This window comes from Microcaecilia unicolor, chromosome 5, assembly GCF_901765095.1.
Source record: "Microcaecilia unicolor chromosome 5, aMicUni1.1, whole genome shotgun sequence".
Taxonomy (NCBI): domain Eukaryota; kingdom Metazoa; phylum Chordata; class Amphibia; order Gymnophiona; family Siphonopidae; genus Microcaecilia; species Microcaecilia unicolor.
In genome coordinates, this window is record NC_044035.1 from 325,650,183 (window position 1) to 325,673,619 (window position 23,437).

At 42.8% G+C, this 23,437-nt stretch overlaps 1 protein-coding gene across 2 annotated transcripts in view; it reads right to left on the bottom strand.

Annotated features, from left to right (window-relative positions):
• Window positions 1-23,437, bottom strand: part of LOC115470865 (fatty acyl-CoA hydrolase precursor, medium chain-like) — a 74,989-nt gene that overhangs the window by 44,016 nt on the left and 7,536 nt on the right. For both annotated transcript variants that reach the window (XM_030204456.1, XM_030204457.1), the window contains exon 4: window positions 12,748-12,883. In XM_030204456.1, the coding sequence (XP_030060316.1) occupies window positions 12,748-12,883 (136 nt within the window). The remainder of the gene's footprint in view (window positions 1-12,747; window positions 12,884-23,437) is intronic.

The window sequence follows — 23,437 nt, forward strand, 5'->3', positions numbered from 1 at the left end:
GCATGCCCTGGATTCTATATAGCGCGCCTAGAGATCTACGCAAAAACTGGCATAGTCTATAAAAATGTGCGTAACTTAACAAGCTAATGAGTGCTGGTAGCAGCACTTAACAAGCAATAATGAGCACTAATTGCTACTGATTAGAAATTACACGCATGTTTATAGAATATGGCCCAGTGCACCTAAATCTGTGCGCAGGGATTTATACTAGGTTTTCGTTGGTATAAATGGATGCGTGTAGATTTAGGCGCTGATATATCAACTAAATGTATTCTATATACTGCGCCTAAATCTAGGTGCCAGTTATAGAATATTTATTTATTTAATTTATTTGTTACATTTGTATCCCACATTTTCCCACCTTTTGCAGGCTCAATGTGGCTTACATATAACTGTTAATGGTGTTAGCCGATTACGGTATGAACAAATGCATAGTATGAATGAATACAAAGTGATATTGTGGTATAATGCGGTATATATATGGTAGGAAACAGTTGGGGGGAACTTAGAGAGGGAAAGGAGGTGCACCACCTGTTCCTCTGATCCCATCCCCACCAATCTACTTAACACCATCTCTCCTACAGTTAAGCCCTCCATCTGTCACATCCTCAACCTCTCTCTCTCCACTGCAACTGTCCCTGACACCTTCAAGCACACTGTAGTCACACCACTTCTCAAAAAAACCATCACTGGACCCCACCTGTCCCTCCAACTACCGCCCCATCTCTCTCCTACCCTTCCTCTCCAAGATACTTGAACGCGCTGTCCATAGCCGCTGCCTCAATTTTCTCTCCTCTCATGCCATCCTCGATCCGCTTCAATCTGGCTTTCGCCCACTTCACTCGACAGAAACGGCACTCTCTAAGGTCTGTAATGACCTGCTCCTTGCCAAATTCAAAGGTCACTACTCCATCCTCATCCTCCTCGACCTATCCGCCGCTTTCAACAATGTCAATCATAATTTACTTCTTGACACACTGTCCCTCATTCGGGTTCCAAGGCTCCGTCCTCTCCTGGTTCTCCTCCTATCTCTCCCAACGTACCTTCAGAGTATATTCTCATGGATCTTCCTCCACCCCCATCCCGCTTCAATCCGGCTTTCGCCCACTTCACAGAAACGGCACTCTCTAAAGTTTGTAATGACCTGCTCCTTGCCAAATTCAAATGTCACTACTCCATCCTCATCCTCCTCGACCTATCCGCCGCTTTCAACAATGTCAATCATAATTTACTTCTTGACACACTGTCCCTCATTCGGGTTCCAAGGCTCCGTCCTCTCCTGGTTCTCCTCCTATCTCTCCCAACGTACCTTCAGAATATATTCTCATGGATCTTCCTCCACCCCCATCCCGCTGTCAGTTGGTGTTCCTCAAGGATCTGTCCTTGGACCCCTTCTTTTCTCAATCTACACCTCTTCCCTGGGCTCGCTGATCTCATCTCATGGCTTCCAATACCATCTTTATGCTGACGATACCCAGCTTTATCTCTCCACACCAGACATCACGGTGGAAACCCAGGCCAAAGTATCGGCCTGCCTATCAGACATTGCTGCCTGGATGTCCAACCATCATCTGAAACTGAACATGCCAAAGACTGAGCTCATTGTCTTTCCACCCAAACCCTCTTCTCCTCTTCCTCCACTCTCCATTTCTGTTGACAACACCCTCATCCTCCCCGTTTCATCTGCCCGCAACCTCGAAGTCATCTTCGACTCCTCCCTCTCCTTCTCTGCCCATATCCAGCAGACAGCCAAGACCTGTCGCTTCTTTCTCTATAATATTAGCAAAATTCACCCGTTTCTCTCTGAACAGACCACCCGAACCCTCATCCACTCGCTCGTTACCTCTCGCCTTGACTATTGCAACCTACTACTCACTGGCCTCCCACTTAACCATTTATCCCCCCTTCAATCCGTCCAGAATTCCGCCGTGCGTCTTATCTTCCGCATGGACCGATTTACTCACATCACCCCTCTCCTCAAGTCACTTCACTGGCTCTTGATCAGATACCGAATACAGTTCAAGCTTCTCCTACTAACCTACAAATGCACTCAATCTGCAGCCCCTCATTACCTCTCTACCCTCATCTCCCCGTACGTTCCTACCCGTAACCTCCGCTCACAGGACAAATCCCTACTATAAGTACCCTTCTCCACCACCGCCAACTCCAGACTCCGCTCCTTCTGCCTCGCCTCACCCTATGCTTGGAATAAACTTCCCGAGCCCATACGCCATGCGCCCTCCCTGCCCATCTTCAAATCCTTACTCAAAGCCCACCTCTTCACTGTAGCTTTCGGCACATAACCACTTACCTCTATTCAGGAAACCTATACTGCCCCATTTGATTGACTGCATACTTGTCCTTTAGATTGTAAGCAGGGACTGTCCTTTTGAGCAGGGACTGTCCTTCCTAGTTTAAAATTGTACAGTGCTGCGTAACCCTGGTAGCACTTTAGAAATGTTAAGTAGTAGTAGTAGTAAAGAGTCAGGTAATGTCCGTTACGGTCTTTGGTTATATTGTGTCGCAAGTAACCGGTATCCTTATGTTGGGTCAGTGGGGTATGCTCTTTTGAACAAGTCTGTCTTTAGTGCTTTCTGAAAATTTAGGTGGTCGATCGTAGTTTTTACTGCTTTTGGCAATGCGTTCCATAGTTGTGCGCTTAGGTAGGAAAAGCTGGTTGCATAGGTGGATTTGTATTTGAGTCCTTTGCTGCTTGGGTAGTGGAGGTTTAGATATGATCGGGCAGATTTTGTAGTGTTTCTGGTTGGCAGGTCGATGAGGTCTGTCATATATCCCTGTGCCTCGCCGTAAATAATTTTATGAACAGTCGTGCAGATTTTGAAAGTGATGCGTTCTTTGATTGGTAGCCAGTGCAATTTTTCTCCGAGTGGTTTGGCGCTGTCAAAACATGTTTTTCCCCAATATAAGCCTGGCTGCTGTATTTTGGGCGGTCTGAAGTTGCTTAGTCGGCACCGATATCAGTGCCAAAATTTTGGCGCCATAAATAGAATCTCCCCCAGAATGAATTATTCTATAATACTGCGCCTAAACTTTAGGAATGCCCACGACCTGCCCATGCTCCTCCTGTGGCCATACCCACAGTGCGCGTAAATTCAAATTAGGGCCGATAATTGCTTGTTAGCATTCAATTATCAGCACTGATTGACTTGTAAACTAATTGAGTTGCATGCTCAAATCATAATATGTCCAGATTTGTGTACGCAACTCTACGCCCACTATATAGAATTTGCAGGTATAGGAATAGATCTACCACTCAGGAACACCAAAATATCATCTCGCACAATCCTAACTCTCCACTTCCCAAGCTGTAAAGGACTAAAATATAAACAGACACATGCATCTAGTTTTTCTTATGTAGGCACGCAGCTATGGAATGCACTACCAACTGCTATGAAAAAAATGCATGATCAAATCAACTTTCGGAAATCCTTGAAGACCCACCTCTTTAATAGAACATACCATAATGATCCATCATCTGAACTTTAGTACAGTACTATTTTCTTCTGTTATTCCATTAATGTTCTCTCTATACATGTTACTTTTATACACTATATTTCCCATGCTTCTTATATAATTACTAATTGTATATGTTTATTCAGTCATGGTGATACCATGACGGAGCAATGTAAGCCACATAGAGCCTGCAAATATGTGGGAATATGTGGGATACAAATGCAATAAATAAATAAATAAATAAATAAATAAGTGTTCCTGGAGGCAGAGAATGGGTGGAATGGGGTAGGGAGCAACACTTATGCACAGCAGCCAATTCTTCCTAAACAGAAACAATTCCACAGTTACTGTTGTCTCAGAGCAGGTGTAACTTTATGTGGTAGCCATCTGGGGGGGGGGGGGGGGGGGTTGTTTTATTAAAGCAGATAGACATATATACTGCTTTTTTTTTTTTTTTTGTACCTGAGTGGTGAACAGCCACAAATATTTTGGCTCATTTTCAGAGTCCTAACTTTTTTTTTGTATTGTTTCATTTATTTTAATAGAATTGTTTTCAGTGCATTAGTACTATTTAACACTTGCAAATTAACTGTATGCATGTTAAGTTATGGGTTAAATATGCATTACATTGGTTTTGCATACACTACATTTTTAAAGGCACGCTAATGAACTGAGGGGATCTTTCACAAAGCATCAGTAAGCCCAATACGGGCTTACCGAACGTTAAATCGGGACTACCGCCGGCCCAACGCGGCTGCCAGCGGTAGTTCTGCCCTGAGTGGACGCTATTTCTGAGGGAAAAAGAAAACCCCCAGAAATGGCTTGTGTGGTGGTAATTGGGCATCACCGCGCCCTGCCTGGTTACTGTCAAGTTACCGCAGGGGCCCTTAATGCCACCTCAATGGGTGACGGTAAGTGCCCTCCGTCGCATAGCCATGCGATAAGTGTTTTCATACCGCACGGCCATGTTTGTCTGGGGTATTTTTACCCGTTGCAGTAAAAAGGGCCCTGGCACACAGGGAAAAAGGATATTTCTACCACAGCCAGAAAATGGTTTATTTTGCATTTTCCAAATTAATGGTCAGGTACTAATGTTAAATACCAAATCATATATTTAGGAAAACTACATATATAGTAAGCAAACCCAGTTATAGGAGGAAAATGACTTTTACTAAAGGAGAAAAAAGCCTCAAGAAGCTCCTTTTCATACACAGCTGTGTTAGGGAAGCTGGGCCTGCTTCATCATAGGCAAAAACCCTCCTGTATTTGTGATACACAGAGGGGCATAATTGAACGAAAACGTCTATCTCCATGGGCGTTTATCTCCGAGAACGGGTCCGTGAAGGGGCGGACCGAACCGTATTTTCGAAAAAAATAGACGTCCATGTTTTATTCGACAATTTGTGAGCTGGGCGTTTTTGTTTTTCAGTGATAATGGAAAATGAAAGCGCCCAGCTCAAAAACGAATAAATCCAAGGCATTTGTTCGTGGGAGGGGCCAGGATTCGTAGTGCACTGGTCCCCCTCACATGCCAGGACACCAACCGGGCACCCTAGGGGGCACTTTTACAAAAAAAAAAAAAAAAGGTAAAAGAGCTCCCAGGTGCATAGCACCCTTCCCTTGTGTGTTGAGCCCCCCAAATCCCCCTCAAAGCCCACTGCCCACAAGTCTACACCATTACTATAGCCCTAAGGGGTGAAGGGGGGCACCTACATGTGGGTACAGTGGGTTTGGGGGGGGGTTGGACGACTAAGCATTAAGCAGCACAATTGTAACAGGTAGGGGGGGAGGGTGGGCCTGGGTCCACCTGCCTGAAGTCCACTGCACCCCCTAACTGCTCCAGGGACCTGCATACTGCTGCCAGGGAGGTGGGTATGACATTTGAGGGTGAAAATAAAAAGTTGTGAAACATCATTTTTTTGTGGTGGGAGGGGGTTAGTGACCACTGGGGGAGTCAGGGGAGGTCATCCCCGATTCCCTCTGGGGGTAATCTGGTCATTTAGGGCACTTTTTGGGGCCTTATTCGTGAAAAAAGAGGGTCCAGGAAAAGTGCCCTAAATTCTAGCTACAAACGTATACTTTTTTTCCATTATCGGCGAAAGGCGCCCATCTCTCCTCGGCCGATAACCACGCCCCAGTTCCACCTTCGCCACGCCTCCAACACGCCCCCGTCAACTTTGTACGCTTCCGCGATGGAGTGCAGTTGAAAACGTCCAAAATCAGCTTTCCATTATACCGATTTATTCGTTTTTGTGAGATAAACGTCTATCTCCCGATTTGGGTCGAAATCTAGGCGTTTTTCTCTTTCAATTATAAGGTGGACAGCCTACTTAAGCTAGTTTCAAAAGTTCAAGTGAAACAAATTTCAACTATTTTTAATATTCACTTAGCTTAGGCTGTTTAAGTCTCACCGTTCTTCTTTCTGATGGTATCGAATTTTTCAATGACCGTGGTCAATGTTGGCCATCGTTTCACCAATGAGGCGTCAGAACCACCAGTCAACATGCCAAAATCCATTCAGTCTGCCGACGGTCGCAAGAAGGCACTATTAGCATGCAACCATTAACCAAAGTTAACTCATGATCCTTTAGTGCCACCTATTTTGTAGGCAGTAAGAGCTCAAGAGCTAATCCTGCAGTAAACAGTAAGGGGCCCTTTTACAAAGGTATGTAAGGGCCTAAGCACATCCAGCACACACCAAATCGGCATTACTGCCTGGCTACCACATGCCCCAGGTGGTAATTCCAAATTTGTTGTGTGTTGAAAACACACGGTAGAAAATGAGATTCTATTTCCTACCGCGTGGGTGTTCCTGGCAGTAATCGGCAGTTAGAAGCAAAGTACAGAACAGTGGAAGAAAACCAAGTCCAAAAGACCAGTACTGAAACCACAGTGGTAAGATGACCAAAAATACAGTTTATTGGGACTGTATTTTTGGTGCTCTTACCACTGTGGTTTCAGTACTGGTCTTTTGGACTTGGTTTTCTTCCACTCTTGTGTACTTTTGGCTTGTTTGTGGAAGATTTGGAACCCCTTTTTCTTTGTGCCCTTTGAGTAATTGGCAGTTGGCACGTGCTCAACGGTTACCACACGGGTAACGGGTGAGCCCTTACCGCTAAGTCAATGGGTGGCATTAAGGGCTCAGTTCATAAATAGACATGCGCTGGTTTTCATTTGGCCTCAGGTCCATTTTCCGGCCCCCCCAAAACATCCTTTTTCCAGATGCTGTGGAGAAATGGTCCAGCGCACGTCCAATTACAAGTGCCCACTGTACTGCAGGCCACCTTTTGGTACGCCTTTGTAAAAGGCCCCCTTAGTGCATGGCAGTGCCAACATGCTAACTGATTAGCGCAGAAACATCCCCTCTCTGCCCCCAACACACCCTCTCTGCCAAACAATTGAAAAAACAACAACATTTTTTAGCATGTGAGAAGCGTGCGCATGTTTGAAACTTACCATGGGATGCCTCAGAACACCCTGTGGAAAGCCCTTTTTAGCTGTGGTAAGCACTAAGAAGGGGGTTCTCTATATGGTGCCTAAAAAATACTGGTGCTGTAATCAGTGCCAACTAAGCATATTCTATAATCTGCAGCTAGATTTAGGAGCCAATTATAGTGGAGGAGTGGCCTAGTGGTTAGGGTGGTGGACTTTGGTCCTGAGGAACTGAGTTCAATTCCCACTTCAGGCACAGGCAGCTCCTTGTGACTCTGGGCAAGTCACTTAACCCTCCATTGCCGCATTGAGCCTGCCATGAGTGGGAAAGCGTGGGGTACAAATGTAACAAAAAAATATGCTTAATTGATATTTCTAACAATTTCAACAATAATTCTTATAATTTTTAAGAGCACCCTCAGATATTCCCACTACAAGAAGCATCCGGCATCCGGCATCGGGGGAGCGCCAGCGCCAGCAGCGGGCAGGCAGGAACGTGGATCTTTCCTGCCTGCCACGAAGATTCCGTTAAACACAACCTGTGTGGATGAAAGAGGGGCAGTGACGTCACTTCAGGATCGTCCCACTACTACTACTACTTAACATTTCTAGAGAGCTACTAGGGTTACGCACTGCTGTACAGATTAACAAAAAAGGACAGTCCCTGCTCCAACGAGCTTACAATCTAATGGACGAAATGTCAAGAAGGGGCAGTCCAGATTTCCTGAATAGAGGTATGGTGGTTAGGTGCCGAAGGCGACATTGAAGAGGTGGGCTTTGAGCAAGGCTTTGAAGATGGGCAGGGAGGGGGCCTGGCGTATGGGCTGAGGGAGTTTGTTCCAGGCATGGGGTGAGGCGAGGCAGAAAGGGCGGAGCCTGGAGTTGGCGGTGGTGGAGAAGGGTACTGAAAGGAGGGATTTGTCTTGAGAACGGAGGTTACGGGTAGGAATGTAAGGGGAGATGAGGGTAGAGAGGTAAGTAGGGGCTGTAGATCGAGTGCATTTGTAGGTTAGTAGGAGAAGCTTGAACTGTATGCGGTACCTGATCGGAAGCCAGTGAAGTGACTTGAGGAGAGGGGTGATATGAGTGTACTGGTTCAGGCGGAAGATAAGACGTGCAGCAGAGTTTTGAACGGACTGAAGGGTGGATAGATGGCAAAGTGGGAGGCCAGTGAGGAGTAGGTTGCAGTAGTCAAGGTGAGAGGTAATGAGAGAATGGATGAGAGTTCGGGTGGTGTGCTCAGACAGGAAGGGGTGAATTTTGCTGATGTTATAGAGGAAGAAGCGACAGGTCTTGGCTATCTGCTGGATATGCACAGAGAAGGAGAGGGAGGAGTCAAAGATGACCCTGAGGTTGCGGGCAGATGAGACGGGGACGATGAGGATGTTATCAACTGAGATAGAGAGTGGAGGGAGAGGAGAAGTGGGTTTGGGAGGGAAGACAATAAGTTCGGTCTTGGCTATGTTCAGTTTCAAGTGGTGGTTGGTCATCCAGGTCGCAATGTCGGCTAAGCAGGCCGATACTTTAGCCTGGGTTTCTGCAGTGATGTCTGGTGTGGAGAGATAAAGCTGGGTGTCATCAGCATAAAGATGATATTGGAACCCATGGGAGGAGATTAGGGAACCCAGGGAAGAGGTGTAGATTGAGAAAAGAAGGGGTCCAAGGACAGATCGTTGAGGAACACCAACTGAGAGCGGGATGGGGGTGGAGGAAGATCCATGAGAATATATTCTGAAGGTACGTTGGGAGAGATAGGAGGAGAACCAGGAGAGGACGGAGCCTTGGAACCCGAATGAGGGACAGTGTGTCAAGAAGTAAATTATGATTGACATTGTTGAAAGCGGCGGATAGGTCGAGGAGGATGAGGATGGAGTAGTGACCTTTGAATTTGGCAAGGAGCAGGTCATTACAGACTTTAGAGAGTGCCATTTCTGTGAAGTGGGCGAAAGCCGGATTGAAGCGGGATGGGGGTGGAGGAAGATCCATGAGAATATACTCTGAAGGTACGTTGGGAGAGATAGGACAAGAACCAGGAGAGGACAGAGCCCTGGAACCCAAGTGAGGACAGTGTGGCGAGAAGTAAGTTATGATTGACAGTGTCAAAAGCGGCGGATAGGTCGAGGAGGATAAGGATGGAGTAGTAACCTTTGGATTTGGCAAGGAACAGGTCATTGCAGACTTTAGATAGTGCCGTTTCTGTCGAGTATAGGGGGCAAAAGCCGGATTGAAGTGGATCGAGGATGGCGTGAGAGGAGAGAAAATCAAGGCAGCGGCTGTGAACGGCGCGTTCAAGTATCTTGGAGAGGAAGGGTAGGAGGGAAATGGGGCGGTAGTTGGAGGGATAGTTTTTTGAGGAGTGGTGTGACTACAGCATGCTTGAAGGTGTCAGGGACAGTTGCAGTGGAGAGAGAGAGGTTGAGGATATGACAGATGGGGGGGGGGGGGTGACAGTAGGAGTGATGGTGTTAAGTAAGTTGGTGGGGATGGGGCCTGAGGAACAGGTGGTGCATTTCGAAGGGGAGAGAAGATAGGCGGTTTCCTCTTCAGTGATATCGGGAAAAGAGGAGAAGGAGGCCTGGGTTGGTTGGTTGAGGGAGTGTGTTATAGGGTGAGGAGGAGGAGAAGATGGTTTGGTGGTGAATTCGAGGTTGATTTTCTGCACCTTGTCGCGAAAGTAGTCCGCCAGTGATTGAGGAGAGAGTGAGAGGGGGTGGGAGCAGAGGGCACTTTGAGGAGGGAGTTAAGGGTGGCGAAGAGACGATGGGGGTTAGAACTGAGGGAGTTAGTCAATTGGGTGTAATAGTCCTCTTTGGTGATGAATAGAGAGGACTGGAAGGAGGATAACATGAATTTATAATGAATGAAATCGGTGTGCATGCGAGATTTCCTCCAGAGGCATTCAGCCGATCGGGCGCAGGAGCGAAGGTATCGGGTGCAAGGGGTCAGCCAGGGCTGGGGATTAGTACGCCTTATGGGACGGGAGATGGACGGTGCAAGGGCATCGAGAGCAGAGGAGAGGGTGGCATTGTATGTGGAGACAGCCTTGTCGACAGTCTCGGAGGACATGATGGAAGGGAGGAGATCAGAGATACTAGAGGATAAGGTGGGAGGGTCGACCGCCTGGAGATTCCTAGAAGTAGTGGTTAGTATTGGGCGGGACTGAGGGGGAGGGTGATGAAGTGTGAAGGTGATCAGGTGATGGTCAGAGAGAGGAAGAGCTGAGGCGCAGAAATTGGAGGGTGAGCAGGTAGAAGAGAGGACGAGGTCAAGACAGTGGCCATTGGTGAGTACGGGTGGTGGAGCTCAGTTGGAGGTTGAAGGAGGAGGTTAGAGTGAGGAATTGAGAAGCATATGAGTCGGAAGGGTTATCAGTGTGTATGTTAAAATCACCAAGAATGAGGGATGGGGATGAGGGCTGAAGAAAAACGGAGAGCCAGGCATCGAAGTCGGTAAGGAAGGAAGGGAGGGAGGGACTTATTAGGGGGGCGGTAAATCACTGCAACTCTGAGTGGCAGCGGGTAGAATAGACGGATGTATTGGACTTCGAAGGATGAGAAACAGTGAGTGTGGTAGAAGGAGAGGTTGAAAACTGCAGGAGGGCGAAAGTAGTAGCCCGACGCCGCCACCGCGGCCAGCTGGGCGGGGAGAATGGGAGAAAAGATAACCACTGTGGCATAAGGCTGCGACTGAGGCAGAGTCGTCAGGGGTGAGCCAGGTTTCAGTTAGGGCGAGCAGTTGAAGGGAATGGGAGATGAAGAGATCATGGGTGAAGGAAAGTTTGTTGCAGACTGAGCATGCATTCCACAGGGCACACGAGAAGGGGAGGGAGGGGAATAGAGATGAGAGTGGAGATATCGCGGAAACATTTGCATGGATGAAGTGAGGACGAGGACAGGTGTGGGGGACCTGGGTTGGGATTGATGTCTCCCGCGGATAGCAGGAGAAGGAGCAAGAGAGTGCGGAGGAGGGTGGGGGAGGTAGGGCGACGAAGGACACGAAGACGGGGTGCGCTTAGGAGGAATGGGGAGGGGTTCATGGCAGGAAGGAGGTGTTGAAGGTTGAGAGCTAGGAAGGAGGAGGAGGACAGTAGGGATGGTGAGGTGGGGGACGGGGCGGGTAGGGTATTGGAGTAGTGAGCAGGACGGGAGAGGACATGGATGGGCAGTGAGTTTGTGTGGTATGCGGTGGTGGGAGGGGGAAAAGGTTGGGGAGGGATAGGGCAAGGAAGAAAATGTGTATGGGGGCCATATGTAGGGACTGGGTGTTTACGGGTGCAGATGTAATGACAGAGGTAGGTAGATATGCAGGCTGGGAGGCGTAGCCACTGAAAAGGCGCCTTTAAAACCTTGAAGACGGAACGTTTAAACATCTCTGCAGCTGATGTCTTGATAATGTTATGAACAGGAGGCCATCTTAACCCTAGTCCCTGAAGAAAGAATACTGAAACCCGCGGTGTCGGGCGTGTTCAGGGGAAGGCGACTAATTAGAAATTGATTTTCAGACACAAGGAGATCATGGACACAGCATAAAAATAACGTGGATACAGCACAACTCAGATAAGTGTTCATTAAACATTTTAATATTAAATACTTTTACATATCACTGATTTTGATGAACGTTGGGGCAGGTTATTTTTTGTACTGCACATAAGGCTGGCAGGACATTGTTATAATACTATTTCAAGAATTATACCAGCCTGCTAGCACTTATCCGGTGATTCACAAAAGAAGAATAAAAATGAGTAACCCGATGAAAGAAGTGCTACACCACTAAGCAACAAAAATTTGTTGTGCTTCTTATAGTGGGAATATCTGAGGGTGCTCTTAAAAAATTATAAGGATTATTGTTGAAATTGTTAGGTTTATTATATCCTGGTTATAGTATTTTGTCATCATTGATTTAACTACCAGAGATTAGTGGATACCAATTTTGGTTCGATTTAATTGATATTTCAGCATCGATATCTGCGTGTATCCATTTACGTCAGTGAAAATCTGGTGTAAATCCCAGCGCATAGACTTAGGTGCGCTGGGCCATATTCTATAACTAGGCACCTAAATTTAGGAACGCCCATTAAACACCCATTTCCCTGCCCATAACCACACCCTTTTTTTGCCTCCACAGGTTAGAAGTTCGCTGCACATCGTTACAGAGTACGCTTAGTGAGTTGTGCACCTAAATTCTAATCAGTTCCCATTATTGCTTGTTAAGTGCCGTTATCAGCGCTCTTTAGCTTGTTAAGCTAATTAAGCTATGCATGGTGTTATAGAATCCACGCCAATTTTGGCACCTAAATTTAAGCGCACTATATAGAATCTGGGGGAAACAGCCTAATTCTATAAAAATCGCTAAAAACTGCGCAAGCGAATTTGGGCACATTATTTAATTGAATGATCTAATTGGTGCTAACAACTGGCTTTTTAACGAGCAATTATTGACACTAATTAGAATTAAAATGTGTGCATGTAAATTTAGGCACGGGATCGATGCCTAACATTTACACGTCAGTCATTAAAGGAGGAGTAGAAATGGGAGGGTCATGGGTGGATTGGGGCATTCCTTTTGGTTATGCGCGTAATTATAGAATAAGGTGGGATCCATAACTAATTTAGGCATGAGCATTTGCACCATGTTTCCATTGGTGTAAATGGCTGTGCCGAAATGTAGCACTATTCTATAAACCTTGCCTAATTTTAAGTGTGGTTTATAGAATAGCACCCAATGTGTATTTTTTCAGCACCAATATTTTTAACGCCATATATAGAATTTGGTTGTAAGTGCCTTGTTATAAAGTTACCTTCCACATAATTAAAAATATAGTTTAATAGATTTTCTGTTTACTGGTAACTTTGATTTCTTCTTGCGGTGTGCAGGTGTATAAATATTTAGGAACAAACAGTCTTCTGAAACTGTAAAGGTTGGAAAATCGGCTTTTATAAATTCTTTTAATAAGTCCATATCCATCTTCTGCAGACACCTTCAAAACAGAACAACAAAATACTTTTACAGTAAGTTACAAAACATTCTTCCATACTAGTCCACAGCAAGGTATAGAGGTAATATAATTTAAGTGAAGCCTCATTCCGTCTAGGACATCTAGGTAGGAGTTAGGACTTCCAGTCCCAGATATGCACAGCTCCCTGAGTATTTTACAAACAGAAAAGCCTTTTGTAAAATACTGTAAAGATGCCAGGAAAGACATGTGAGGTCAGTGGGAATAGCCATTTTAGTAATAAATATAATAGGAACCTTTTACTGAAGCTTAGGGCCCTTTTTTACCAAGTGGCAGTAAAAGGGGCCCCGAGGCGACGTCGACGCTCAGGTTTGCCGTGCAACGAGGCCCCCTTTTAGAGCCACCCGGTGAAAGTTATTTTTTTAAAAAAGAAAATGGCTGTTTGCTAAGGCCATTTCCCAGGGGAGCCCTTACCACTGCTTATTAAGGGCGGTAAGGGATCCTGTGCTAATCCAGCGGTAACTAGGCAGTGCGCAGGGCTGCCTGATTATCATCAGGTAAGCCCCCAGCGCTGAAAAAAAAAAGTTTTTTCAGATCTAGAAATGGCGCGCGGTAGGGGAAGGCACTATCGCCTGGCTACTGCGGTAGTCCGGTGGTAGTGCCAAATTGGCGTGCGACATAGCGGCGGTACCCGTACCGCCGCTTTGTAAAAGGGCGCCTTAGTGCACTAATGGACATTAGGTGGATGTGAAGCGTCTGTTCACGCTTTCCAAAAATACTAGGACTAGGGGGCATGTGATGAAACTACAGTGTAGTAAATTTAAAACAAATCGGAGAAAATGTTTCTTCACCCAACACATAATTAAACTCTGGAATTCGTTGCCAGAGAACGTGGTGAAGGCGGTTAGCTTAGCAGAGTTTAAAAAGGGGTTAGATGGTTTCCTAAAGGACAAATCCATAAACCACTACTAAATGGACTTGGGAAAAATCCACAATTCCAGGAATAACATGTATAGAATGTTTGTACATTTGGGAAGCTTGCTAGGTGCCCTTGGCCTGGATTGGCCGCTGTCGTGGACAGGATGCTGGGCTCGATGAACCTTTGGTCTTTTCCAAGTGTGGCATTATTTATGTACTTTTAGCACACATTTAGCACCACTTGGCCTACAGGTATACAAAGGAATGCACAGCATTTACCCCCAAATTCTATAAAATTTGCTAAAAATTATGCATGCAATTTAATTGAATAATTAGACAATTAGTGCCAATAATTCAGATTTTAACAAGCAATGATTGGTGCTAATTGGATTTAATTAAAATTTATGCATGTAAATTTATGCATGCGATCCGCACAAGTCCAATAAAGGGGGCACAGCCGTGGGAGGATTGAGGGCATTCCTTTAATTTATTTGCATTTTTATAGGATAATGGGGATCCGCGTGGATTAGCACCAAGGTTTCATTGGTCGTGCCTAAATGTAGTCACGGTTCCTGGTGCTAAGCGCTATTCTTTAAACGATGCCTAACTTTAAGTGCCATTTATAGAACAGCTCTAAGCGCTTTTTTTTGGTCGCCGATTTTTTAGGCGCCATTTATAAAATTTAGTTCTTAGTGTGAACTAATTCCATTAGTGTAGCTGAGCTTTAGTAAAAGGGCCCCAATAAAAATAAAAGAGCAAAAAAACACTTATTTTTGTCTAAATTCTGAAGTGGTTTTTAATATCATAGAGATAAGCCCAAGGGCCCCTCTGTGCAAACCTCAAGTGGACACGTATGCCTTCCCCAGAGCAAGTGTACATGCCAGTGTCTATTTTTTTCTTAAGTATGTGTAACCCGGGCCTCACCCGATATTAGCTCCGGACCCGGCCACAAACACAAACTCACACATTTCTTCAAACTCTACGCTCTCAGGCCACTCATACCCCACACTTCCATCCAGTCTCCTCAAAGTTGAGCCGGGGTGGGTAATGGTCCAGAATAGGGATTTGGGGGTTTGGGAGACACTGTTTCAGTTTTTGGTTTCCACTCAGCTCTCCAATTCAGGAACCATGCAACACACCGGGAGGCTTAATAACAAACGCCAACTCTTTTACTGTAACTTTGGCAACTATTAACTCTTGATTCAGTCAATGATATAAGCTTCTTTATTACTCAATGTCAGACTTCTGTCGTTCCATGGGGAGCACCTTTACCACTGTATTTCTCAGGAATATTTACAGAGATGTTTCTTCCCAGGGCTACAGATTCTCCACTGATGCCTATCCGGCAACCAGATGTAACCCCAGTGCTAGTTCCTCCTCCTCCAGATGCACTCCGTTACCACCAGGCACAGATCCCTTATGGCTGTCCTCCTTCCATGGGTGTACGTACCTCATAGATCAGCACCCCGGCCTTGGGCAGGCTTCTTCCTATCCCAAACCCCGCTCACAGGCCAGACTCCCCAATCCACCTGACCCTCTGGCTCCTTCTCTAGTTGTAAATGGGACAACAAATTACCCTTGATATTAGCCCAGACTTAATGTGACACTTCAGGATCCTCCTTCTCCTTCTTTGGGTCACTTGGCAGGGGCTTGCAGGCAACCAAAGACCTTTAGGTAACCAAGGACACTTCCTCCCCCCCCCCCCCCCCCCGCTCTAATTCTTTTATCTCCTTTAACTCTTCGCAGAACTATCACTCGCCCCCTCTTGGGCACTATCTTTTTGCATTTTAGTCCTCCCACCCAGGGACCTGCCAGTGACTCTCTACCAGGGCTCACTCCTTCAGTAATCCCAACCTAACAAGGGATTACAAATGCATGATTTGAATTGTAAAATCAGAAATGCATGCATATTGTTCTAGTGCACATATAATACAATCCCTTGTAAACTGTAACATTTCCTGTGCCATTTAGTGAGATTTTCTTCTTGATTGGTCATTTACAGAAATTTTTCTTTTGTTCGGAATTCACAATGGCATGGGATGAACCCAGTGGATCTAAAATGAATGGTGTTAAAAAAAAACAAAAAACCTTAAAGGATTGCACATGTGTTTGCGTATCAAATGGCAATTCTGGCTGTATCAACTAAGGCTGGTGCTGGGCTGACTTGTACGGTCTGAGTGCCAAATATAGCAATCTAGTTTAGGATGAGCTAAAGAGAGCTTCGACAGTCCCGCAAATGACAAGACAAATTTGGATAGGTTTTGACAGCAACTCCAGTAGTTTGAACATAGGACAGGCGGGTGGACTTCTACGGTCTATGTCCCAGAAACAGCAAAGAAAAACCATGATCAAGTTTATAATATCACATTCATTGTTGATTTAATTTAGAATTGAAAATGAATGTGACTGTTAGGCAGACTGGATAGACCATTCAGGTCTTTATCTTCCATCACTATGTTACTATGCAGCTTATTTTCGAAAGAGAAGGGCGCCCATCTTTCAACACAAATCAGGAGATGGGCGTCCTTCTCGCAAGGCCACCCAAATCGGCATAATGGAAAGCCGATTTTTTGACACCCTCGATGGCTTTCCGTCGCTGGGACGACCAAAGTTCACGGGGGCGTGTCGGCAGGGTAGCGAAGGTGGGACTGGGGTGGGACTGGGGCGTGATTAGGAGATAGGTGTCCTCGGCCGATAATGGAAAAAAGAAGGGCGTCCCTGACGAGCACTTGGCCGACTTTACTTGGTCCATTTTTTTCATGACTAAGCCGTGAAAAGATGCCCGAACTGAGCAGATGACCATCGAAGGGAATCGGGGATGACCTTCCCTTACTCCCTCAGTGGTCACTAACCCCCTCCTACCATAAAAAACAGGTTAAAAATACTTTTTTGCCAGCCTCAAATGCCATACTCAGGACCACTGCAGCAGTATACAGGTCTCTGGAGCAGTTGTAGTGGGTGCAGTGTACTTCAGGCAGGCAGACCTGGGGGGCGGGGGTTGGGGGGCTCAGCACCCAAGATAAGGGAGCTATGCACCTGGGAGCAATTTGTGAAGTCCACTGCAGTGCCCCCTAGGGTGTTCGGTTGGTGTCCTGTCATGTGAGAGGGACTACTGCACTACAAATGCTGGCTCCTCCCATGACCAAATGGCTTGGATTTGGCTGTTTTTGAGATGGACGTCTTTGGTTTCCATTATCGGCGAAAACCAAGGTCGGCCATCTCTAAGGGTGGCTATCTCTAAGGTTGACTCAAATGTCAAGATTTGGGCGTCCCCGACCATATTATCGAAACGAAAGATGGACGTCCATCTTGTTTCGATAATACAATTGGGGACGCCCCTTTATGGGGCCGTCCTTAGAGATGGGCGCCCTTAGAGATGGGCGTCCCCGTTCGATTATGCCCCTCAACGTATGTGGAAGTAGGTGCTCATGTGGTCATTTTTTATTAATGCCATTAGAACCAAGAAATGCAGGGATAAAATCAAAATATAAATACCAGAACCAAATACTAATTCAAAAAAAATTTGTCACTGGTAATACATTTATAGAATATACAAACTTTTATTCATATTGCTGTAAACTTTTACATTTAAAATCCACTCTCAAACTAAGGAGATGGAATGAAGGAGTCTGGTGCACTAAAGATAAATCCATTAATCAATCCCTGAAACCTAACCACGGTCTATAGCATCAGATGTTACAGTCCACAAATATGTTCCTAATTCAGTGAAGATCAAGGCGGGGATAGTGCTGAGCAGACTTATACGGTCTGTGCCAGAGCCGGTGGTGGGAGGCAGGGATAGTGCTGGGCAGACTTATACGGTCTGTGCCAGAGCCAGTGGCAGGAGACGGGGCTGGTGGTTGGGAGGCGGGGATAGTGCTGGGATAGTGCTGGGCAGACTTATATGGTCTGTGCCCTGAAGAGCACAGGTACAAATCAAAGTAGGGTATACACAAAAAGTAGCACATATGAGTTATCATGTTGGGCAGACTGGATGGACCGTGCAGGTCTTTTTCTGCCGTCATCTACTATGCTACTATGTATGTTAATGCTTCCAAAGTCAATAGCCTGAAGTGGCTTAAATGGCTATCCAGAAGCAAACCTCCTTAATCAGAGCTATATGAAAAAAAAAAGCCCATAAGGGAATTCACCCTCTCTTTCACATGCCAAAGAATAAAGATTTCTCCAAATTTTCTTTTATCAGCAATAAAATCCACAGGTAAAAAATCTGTCCTCAGATATTCAGAAGATGGTTTGGGGTTTAGGAGTTACCCTGACTAATCTTTTGATTTTAAGAGATCCCCCAGTGACCAGGAAAATGTATCCAGTTAAGGAGCAGCGATGCTTTAGGGGTTATAGGCGTGCAGGTTTAGTTTAGCTGGATAGTGCTGAATATTGGTGGTCTCCATCCAAACAACTGTCCTAAAGCTACATATGCGTGGATAACGTCAACCAGCTACATTTCATGCTTGGTCTTATCTGGTTATATCTGCTGGCTCACTTTAACTGGACACTGGCTTGTTGAAAATTGCATTCTTTAATTCTAATAAAAGTATTCTCTGCACGTAAATCGTGTTTACACAGTCTTTTTCCTCTTTTAATTATTTAATCTTTTAGACTTCAGATTTCACCGGTGTGTTTATTACGTATCATAAACTACACCTCACCGCTATGTTTAAATATAAACTGCGGGAATCCTCATTAGTCTTAAATGTTCTTAATTTTTTTAACTTCTTTTTTACATGTTTGATAACCCTTAAACGTAGCACTTATCTTGTTTTCCGGTTTTTTCTACTGGTTACTAAGACGCTCTACAGTGCGCTTCTGTTTCGTCAATCCTTCATCTGGAGCGATAACTTTAGTGTGCCAGTTCTTATGTCCTACGATAAAACATTTTATTATTATTGCTTCTTCTGCTGTGTTAACATTATTATCTTTTCTTTATAAATACTCAGGTACTCACAGTTAGGTCTTCAAGCTGCTTAGTTTTTCGGTCTTTTTTCTATATATGTGTTACTCACAATGGCGCTGATCACATGATTATATAGTGTCAGACGCCTTGCTGACCTCTACTTCCTGTAACTTTTCGAATGTTCGGGAAGCTGTATGAATATCCAATCTTATTTATAAAAAGACTTTCCATTCAATTTTGTTATTTAACCCAGTTGGTATTAAAGATTCCAATTTATAAATCCAACGTTGTTCTTTCTGCAACAATTTTCTGTTGCGATCACCACCTCGTATATCCAATGGGACGTGATCAATTACCAGACATTGATATTCTTTAAATTCGTGATTCTTTTCTAAACTATGTTGTACTAACGGAGCTTCTTTCTTTTTAAATTTAAAATTATGTTTATGGTCACTCATTCTAGTTTTTAAGGATCTTTTAGTCTTTCCCACATATAGTTTCTGACACGGGCAAATTAGAATATATACCACGTATGTGGATTCACAATCTGTCTTGTATCTCAGGTCATATATCTTCTCGTTTAGTGGATTTTCAAATGAATTTGTCGTTCTCATTATATCGCAATATTTGCATTTTCCACATTTAGTGTGTCCTGTTGTGGTAGTTTCTAATTGTTCTTGTTGTTCTTGAAGTAGTTCTTTTAAATTTTGATTTCGGGTATACGCTATTCTTATATTATTATCTCTAAATGCTGGATGCATTTGCATCAGTTTCCAATTTTTCTTTATGCTATTAGCTATCTGATTATTACTGTGTGTGTATCGAAGTACACACGTTTGTATATCTGGATTGTTCTTTTCTTTATCTTCCTTTTTTAATAATAATGTTTCTCTATGATTGCATTTAGCTCTTGTATATGCTTTATTAATTGTATCAGTTGGATAACCCCTTTGCACAAATTTTTCTTTCAATGTTTTAGCTTGTTCTTTAAATGTATTTGTGTCTTTGCAAATTCTTCTATATCTCAATAGTTGCGCAATTGGTAAACTTTCTTTCATTCGCTGTGGGTGATTACTAGTATAATGTAATAATGTATTCCGATCTGTGGATTTGATATATATTGCGGTATCTAGTTCATTATGTTGTTTTGAAATCTGAATGTCTAGGAAATTGATAGTGGTATCTGATGCTTGCATGGTGAAGGTGATATTTTCGTCTCTTTCATTTAACCAATTTGTGAACTCTGTCAATGCTTCTGATGTTCCTTCCCATAGTGCAAACACATCGTCGATATATCTGTACCATTTTTTAATGTGTGCTTTCCATGGATTTTGAATTAACCACTTATTTTCAAACTCTACCATATATAAATTAGCAACTGAGGGAGCACATGTAGCTCCCATTGCTACTCCCTTTAGTTGTTTGTAGAACATACCATTAAATATAAAAAAATTATTAGACAGGGTTATTTCTGTCAATTTGACTAGAAACTCGGTAGGTATTTGATGTGGTCTTTGTCTTGTAGTCAGATTTTGTTCAACTATTTTTAAGCATGATTCTAATGGTAACGAAGTGTATAATGAAACTACGTCTAAAGTCACTAATATAGTGGAATCTGTAATATTATGTATCTCAGCAAGTATCTTTAGGAAATGGGTACTGTCCTGTATATAGGATGTACTTTTTTTGACTATTGGTTGTAAAAACCAATCCACATATTGGGATAATGGTTCTAAGATAGAATTTTTTGAAGCCACGATTGGTCTTCCTGGAGGGGTCTGTGCGTTTTTATGTATTTTAGGTACTGTATAAAATAATGGTACCTTAGGATGGATTTTATTTAAAAAAACCATTTCTTTCCTCGTAAGGAAGCCAGCCTCGATTCCTTCCAATACTATTTCTTTAATGGTATTTTGTAACTTTTCTGTAGGATCTTCCTTAAGTTGTTTGTAAGTCTGGATATCTGATAATTGATTTAATATTTCTTCATCATAATAATTTTTATCGAGTATTACTAAACCACCTCCTTTATCCGCTCTTCTTATTATTATCTGTTTATCTTCTTGGAGAGACCGTATCGCTTTTTCCTCTCCTTTTGTTAAGTTATACTGTGTATATTTTTTATTGGCGTTTTTTCTTACGTCATCCAAGACTACAGTTTGGAATGCTTTTACCAATGGATCTAGTTGTCCAGGAGGATTCCATATAGATTTATTCTTTTTGATAGATCTATCCAAAAAAAAATATACACAGTATAACTTAACAAAAGGAGAGGAAAAAGCGATACGGTCTCTCCAAGAAGATAAACAGATAATAATAAGAAGAGCGGATAAAGGAGGTGGTTTAGTAATACTCGATAAAAATTATTATGATGAAGAAATATTAAATCAATTATCAGATATCCAGACTTACAAACAACTTAAGGAAGATCCTACAGAAAAGTTACAAAATACCATTAAAGAAATAGTATTGGAAGGAATCGAGGCTGGCTTCCTTACGAGGAAAGAAATGGTTTTTTTAAATAAAATCCATCCTAAGGTACCATTATTTTATACAGTACCTAAAATACATAAAAACGCACAGACCCCTCCAGGAAGACCAATCGTGGCTTCAAAAAATTCTATCTTAGAACCATTATCCCAATATGTGGATTGGTTTTTACAACCAATAGTCAAAAAAAGTACATCCTATATACAGGACAGTACCCATTTCCTAAAGATACTTGCTGAGATACATAATATTACAGATTCCACTATATTAGTGACTTTAGACGTAGTTTCATTATACACTTCGTTACCATTAGAATCATGCTTAAAAATAGTTGAACAAAATCTGACTACAAGACAAAGACCACATCAAATACCTACCGAGTTTCTAGTCAAATTGACAGAAATAACCCTGTCTAATAATTTTTTTATATTTAATGGTATGTTCTACAAACAACTAAAGGGAGTAGCAATGGGAGCTACATGTGCTCCCTCAGTTGCTAATTTATATATGGTAGAGTTTGAAAATAAGTGGTTAATTCAAAATCCATGGAAAGCACACATTAAAAAATGGTACAGATATATCGACGATGTGTTTGCACTATGGGAAGGAACATCAGAAGCATTGACAGAGTTCACAAATTGGTTAAATGAAAGAGACGAAAATATCACCTTCACCATGCAAGCATCAGATACCACTATCAATTTCCTAGACATTCAGATTTCAAAACAACATAATGAACTAGATACCGCAATATATATCAAATCCACAGATCGGAATACATTATTACATTATACTAGTAATCACCCACAGCGAATGAAAGAAAGTTTACCAATTGCGCAACTATTGAGATATAGAAGAATTTGCAAAGACACAAATACATTTAAAGAACAAGCTAAAACATTGAAAGAAAAATTTGTGCAAAGGGGTTATCCAACTGATACAATTAATAAAGCATATACAAGAGCTAAATGCAATCATAGAGAAACATTATTATTAAAAAAGGAAGATAAAGAAAAGAACAATCCAGATATACAAACGTGTGTACTTCGATACACACACAGTAATAATCAGATAGCTAATAGCATAAAGAAAAATTGGAAACTGATGCAAATGCATCCAGCATTTAGAGATAATAATATAAGAATAGCGTATACCCGAAATCAAAATTTAAAAGAACTACTTCAAGAACAACAAGAACAATTAGAAACTACCACAACAGGACACACTAAATGTGGAAAATGCAAATATTGCGATATAATGAGAACGACAAATTCATTTGAAAATCCACTAAACGAGAAGATATATGACCTGAGATACAAGACAGATTGTGAATCCACATACGTGGTATATATTCTAATTTGCCCGTGTCAGAAACTATATGTGGGAAAGACTAAAAGATCCTTAAAAACTAGAATGAGTGACCATAAACATAATTTTAAATTTAAAAAGAAAGAAGCTCCGTTAGTACAACATAGTTTAGAAAAGAATCACGAATTTAAAGAATATCAATGTCTGGTAATTGATCACGTCCCATTGGATATACGAGGTGGTGATCGCAACAGAAAATTGTTGCAGAAAGAACAACGTTGGATTTATAAATTGGAATCTTTAATACCAACTGGGTTAAATAACAAAATTGAATGGAAAGTCTTTTTATAAATAAGATTGGATATTCATACAGCTTCCCGAACATTCGAAAAGTTACAGGAAGTAGAGGTCAGCAAGGCGTCTGACACTATATAATCATGTGATCAGCGCCATTGTGAGTAACACATATATAGAAAAAAGACCGAAAAACTAAGCAGCTTGAAGACCTAACTGTGAGTACCTGAGTATTTATAAAGAAAAGATAATAATGTTAACACAGCAGAAGAAGCAATAATAATAAAATGTTTTATCGTAGGACATAAGAACTGGCACACTAAAGTTATCGCTCCAGATGAAGGATTGACGAAACAGAAGCGCACTGTAGAGCGTCTTAGTAACCAGTAGAAAAAACCGGAAAACAAGATAAGTGCTACGTTTAAGGGTTATCAAACATGTAAAAAAGAAGTTAAAAAAATTAAGAACATTTAAGACTAATGAGGATTCCCGCAGTTTATATTTAAACATAGCGGTGAGGTGTAGTTTATGATACGTAATAAACACACCGGTGAAATCTGAAGTCTAAAAGATTAAATAATTAAAAGAGGAAAAAGACTGTGTAAACACGATTTACGTGCAGAGAATACTTTTATTATTATCAATTATAGTGAGCA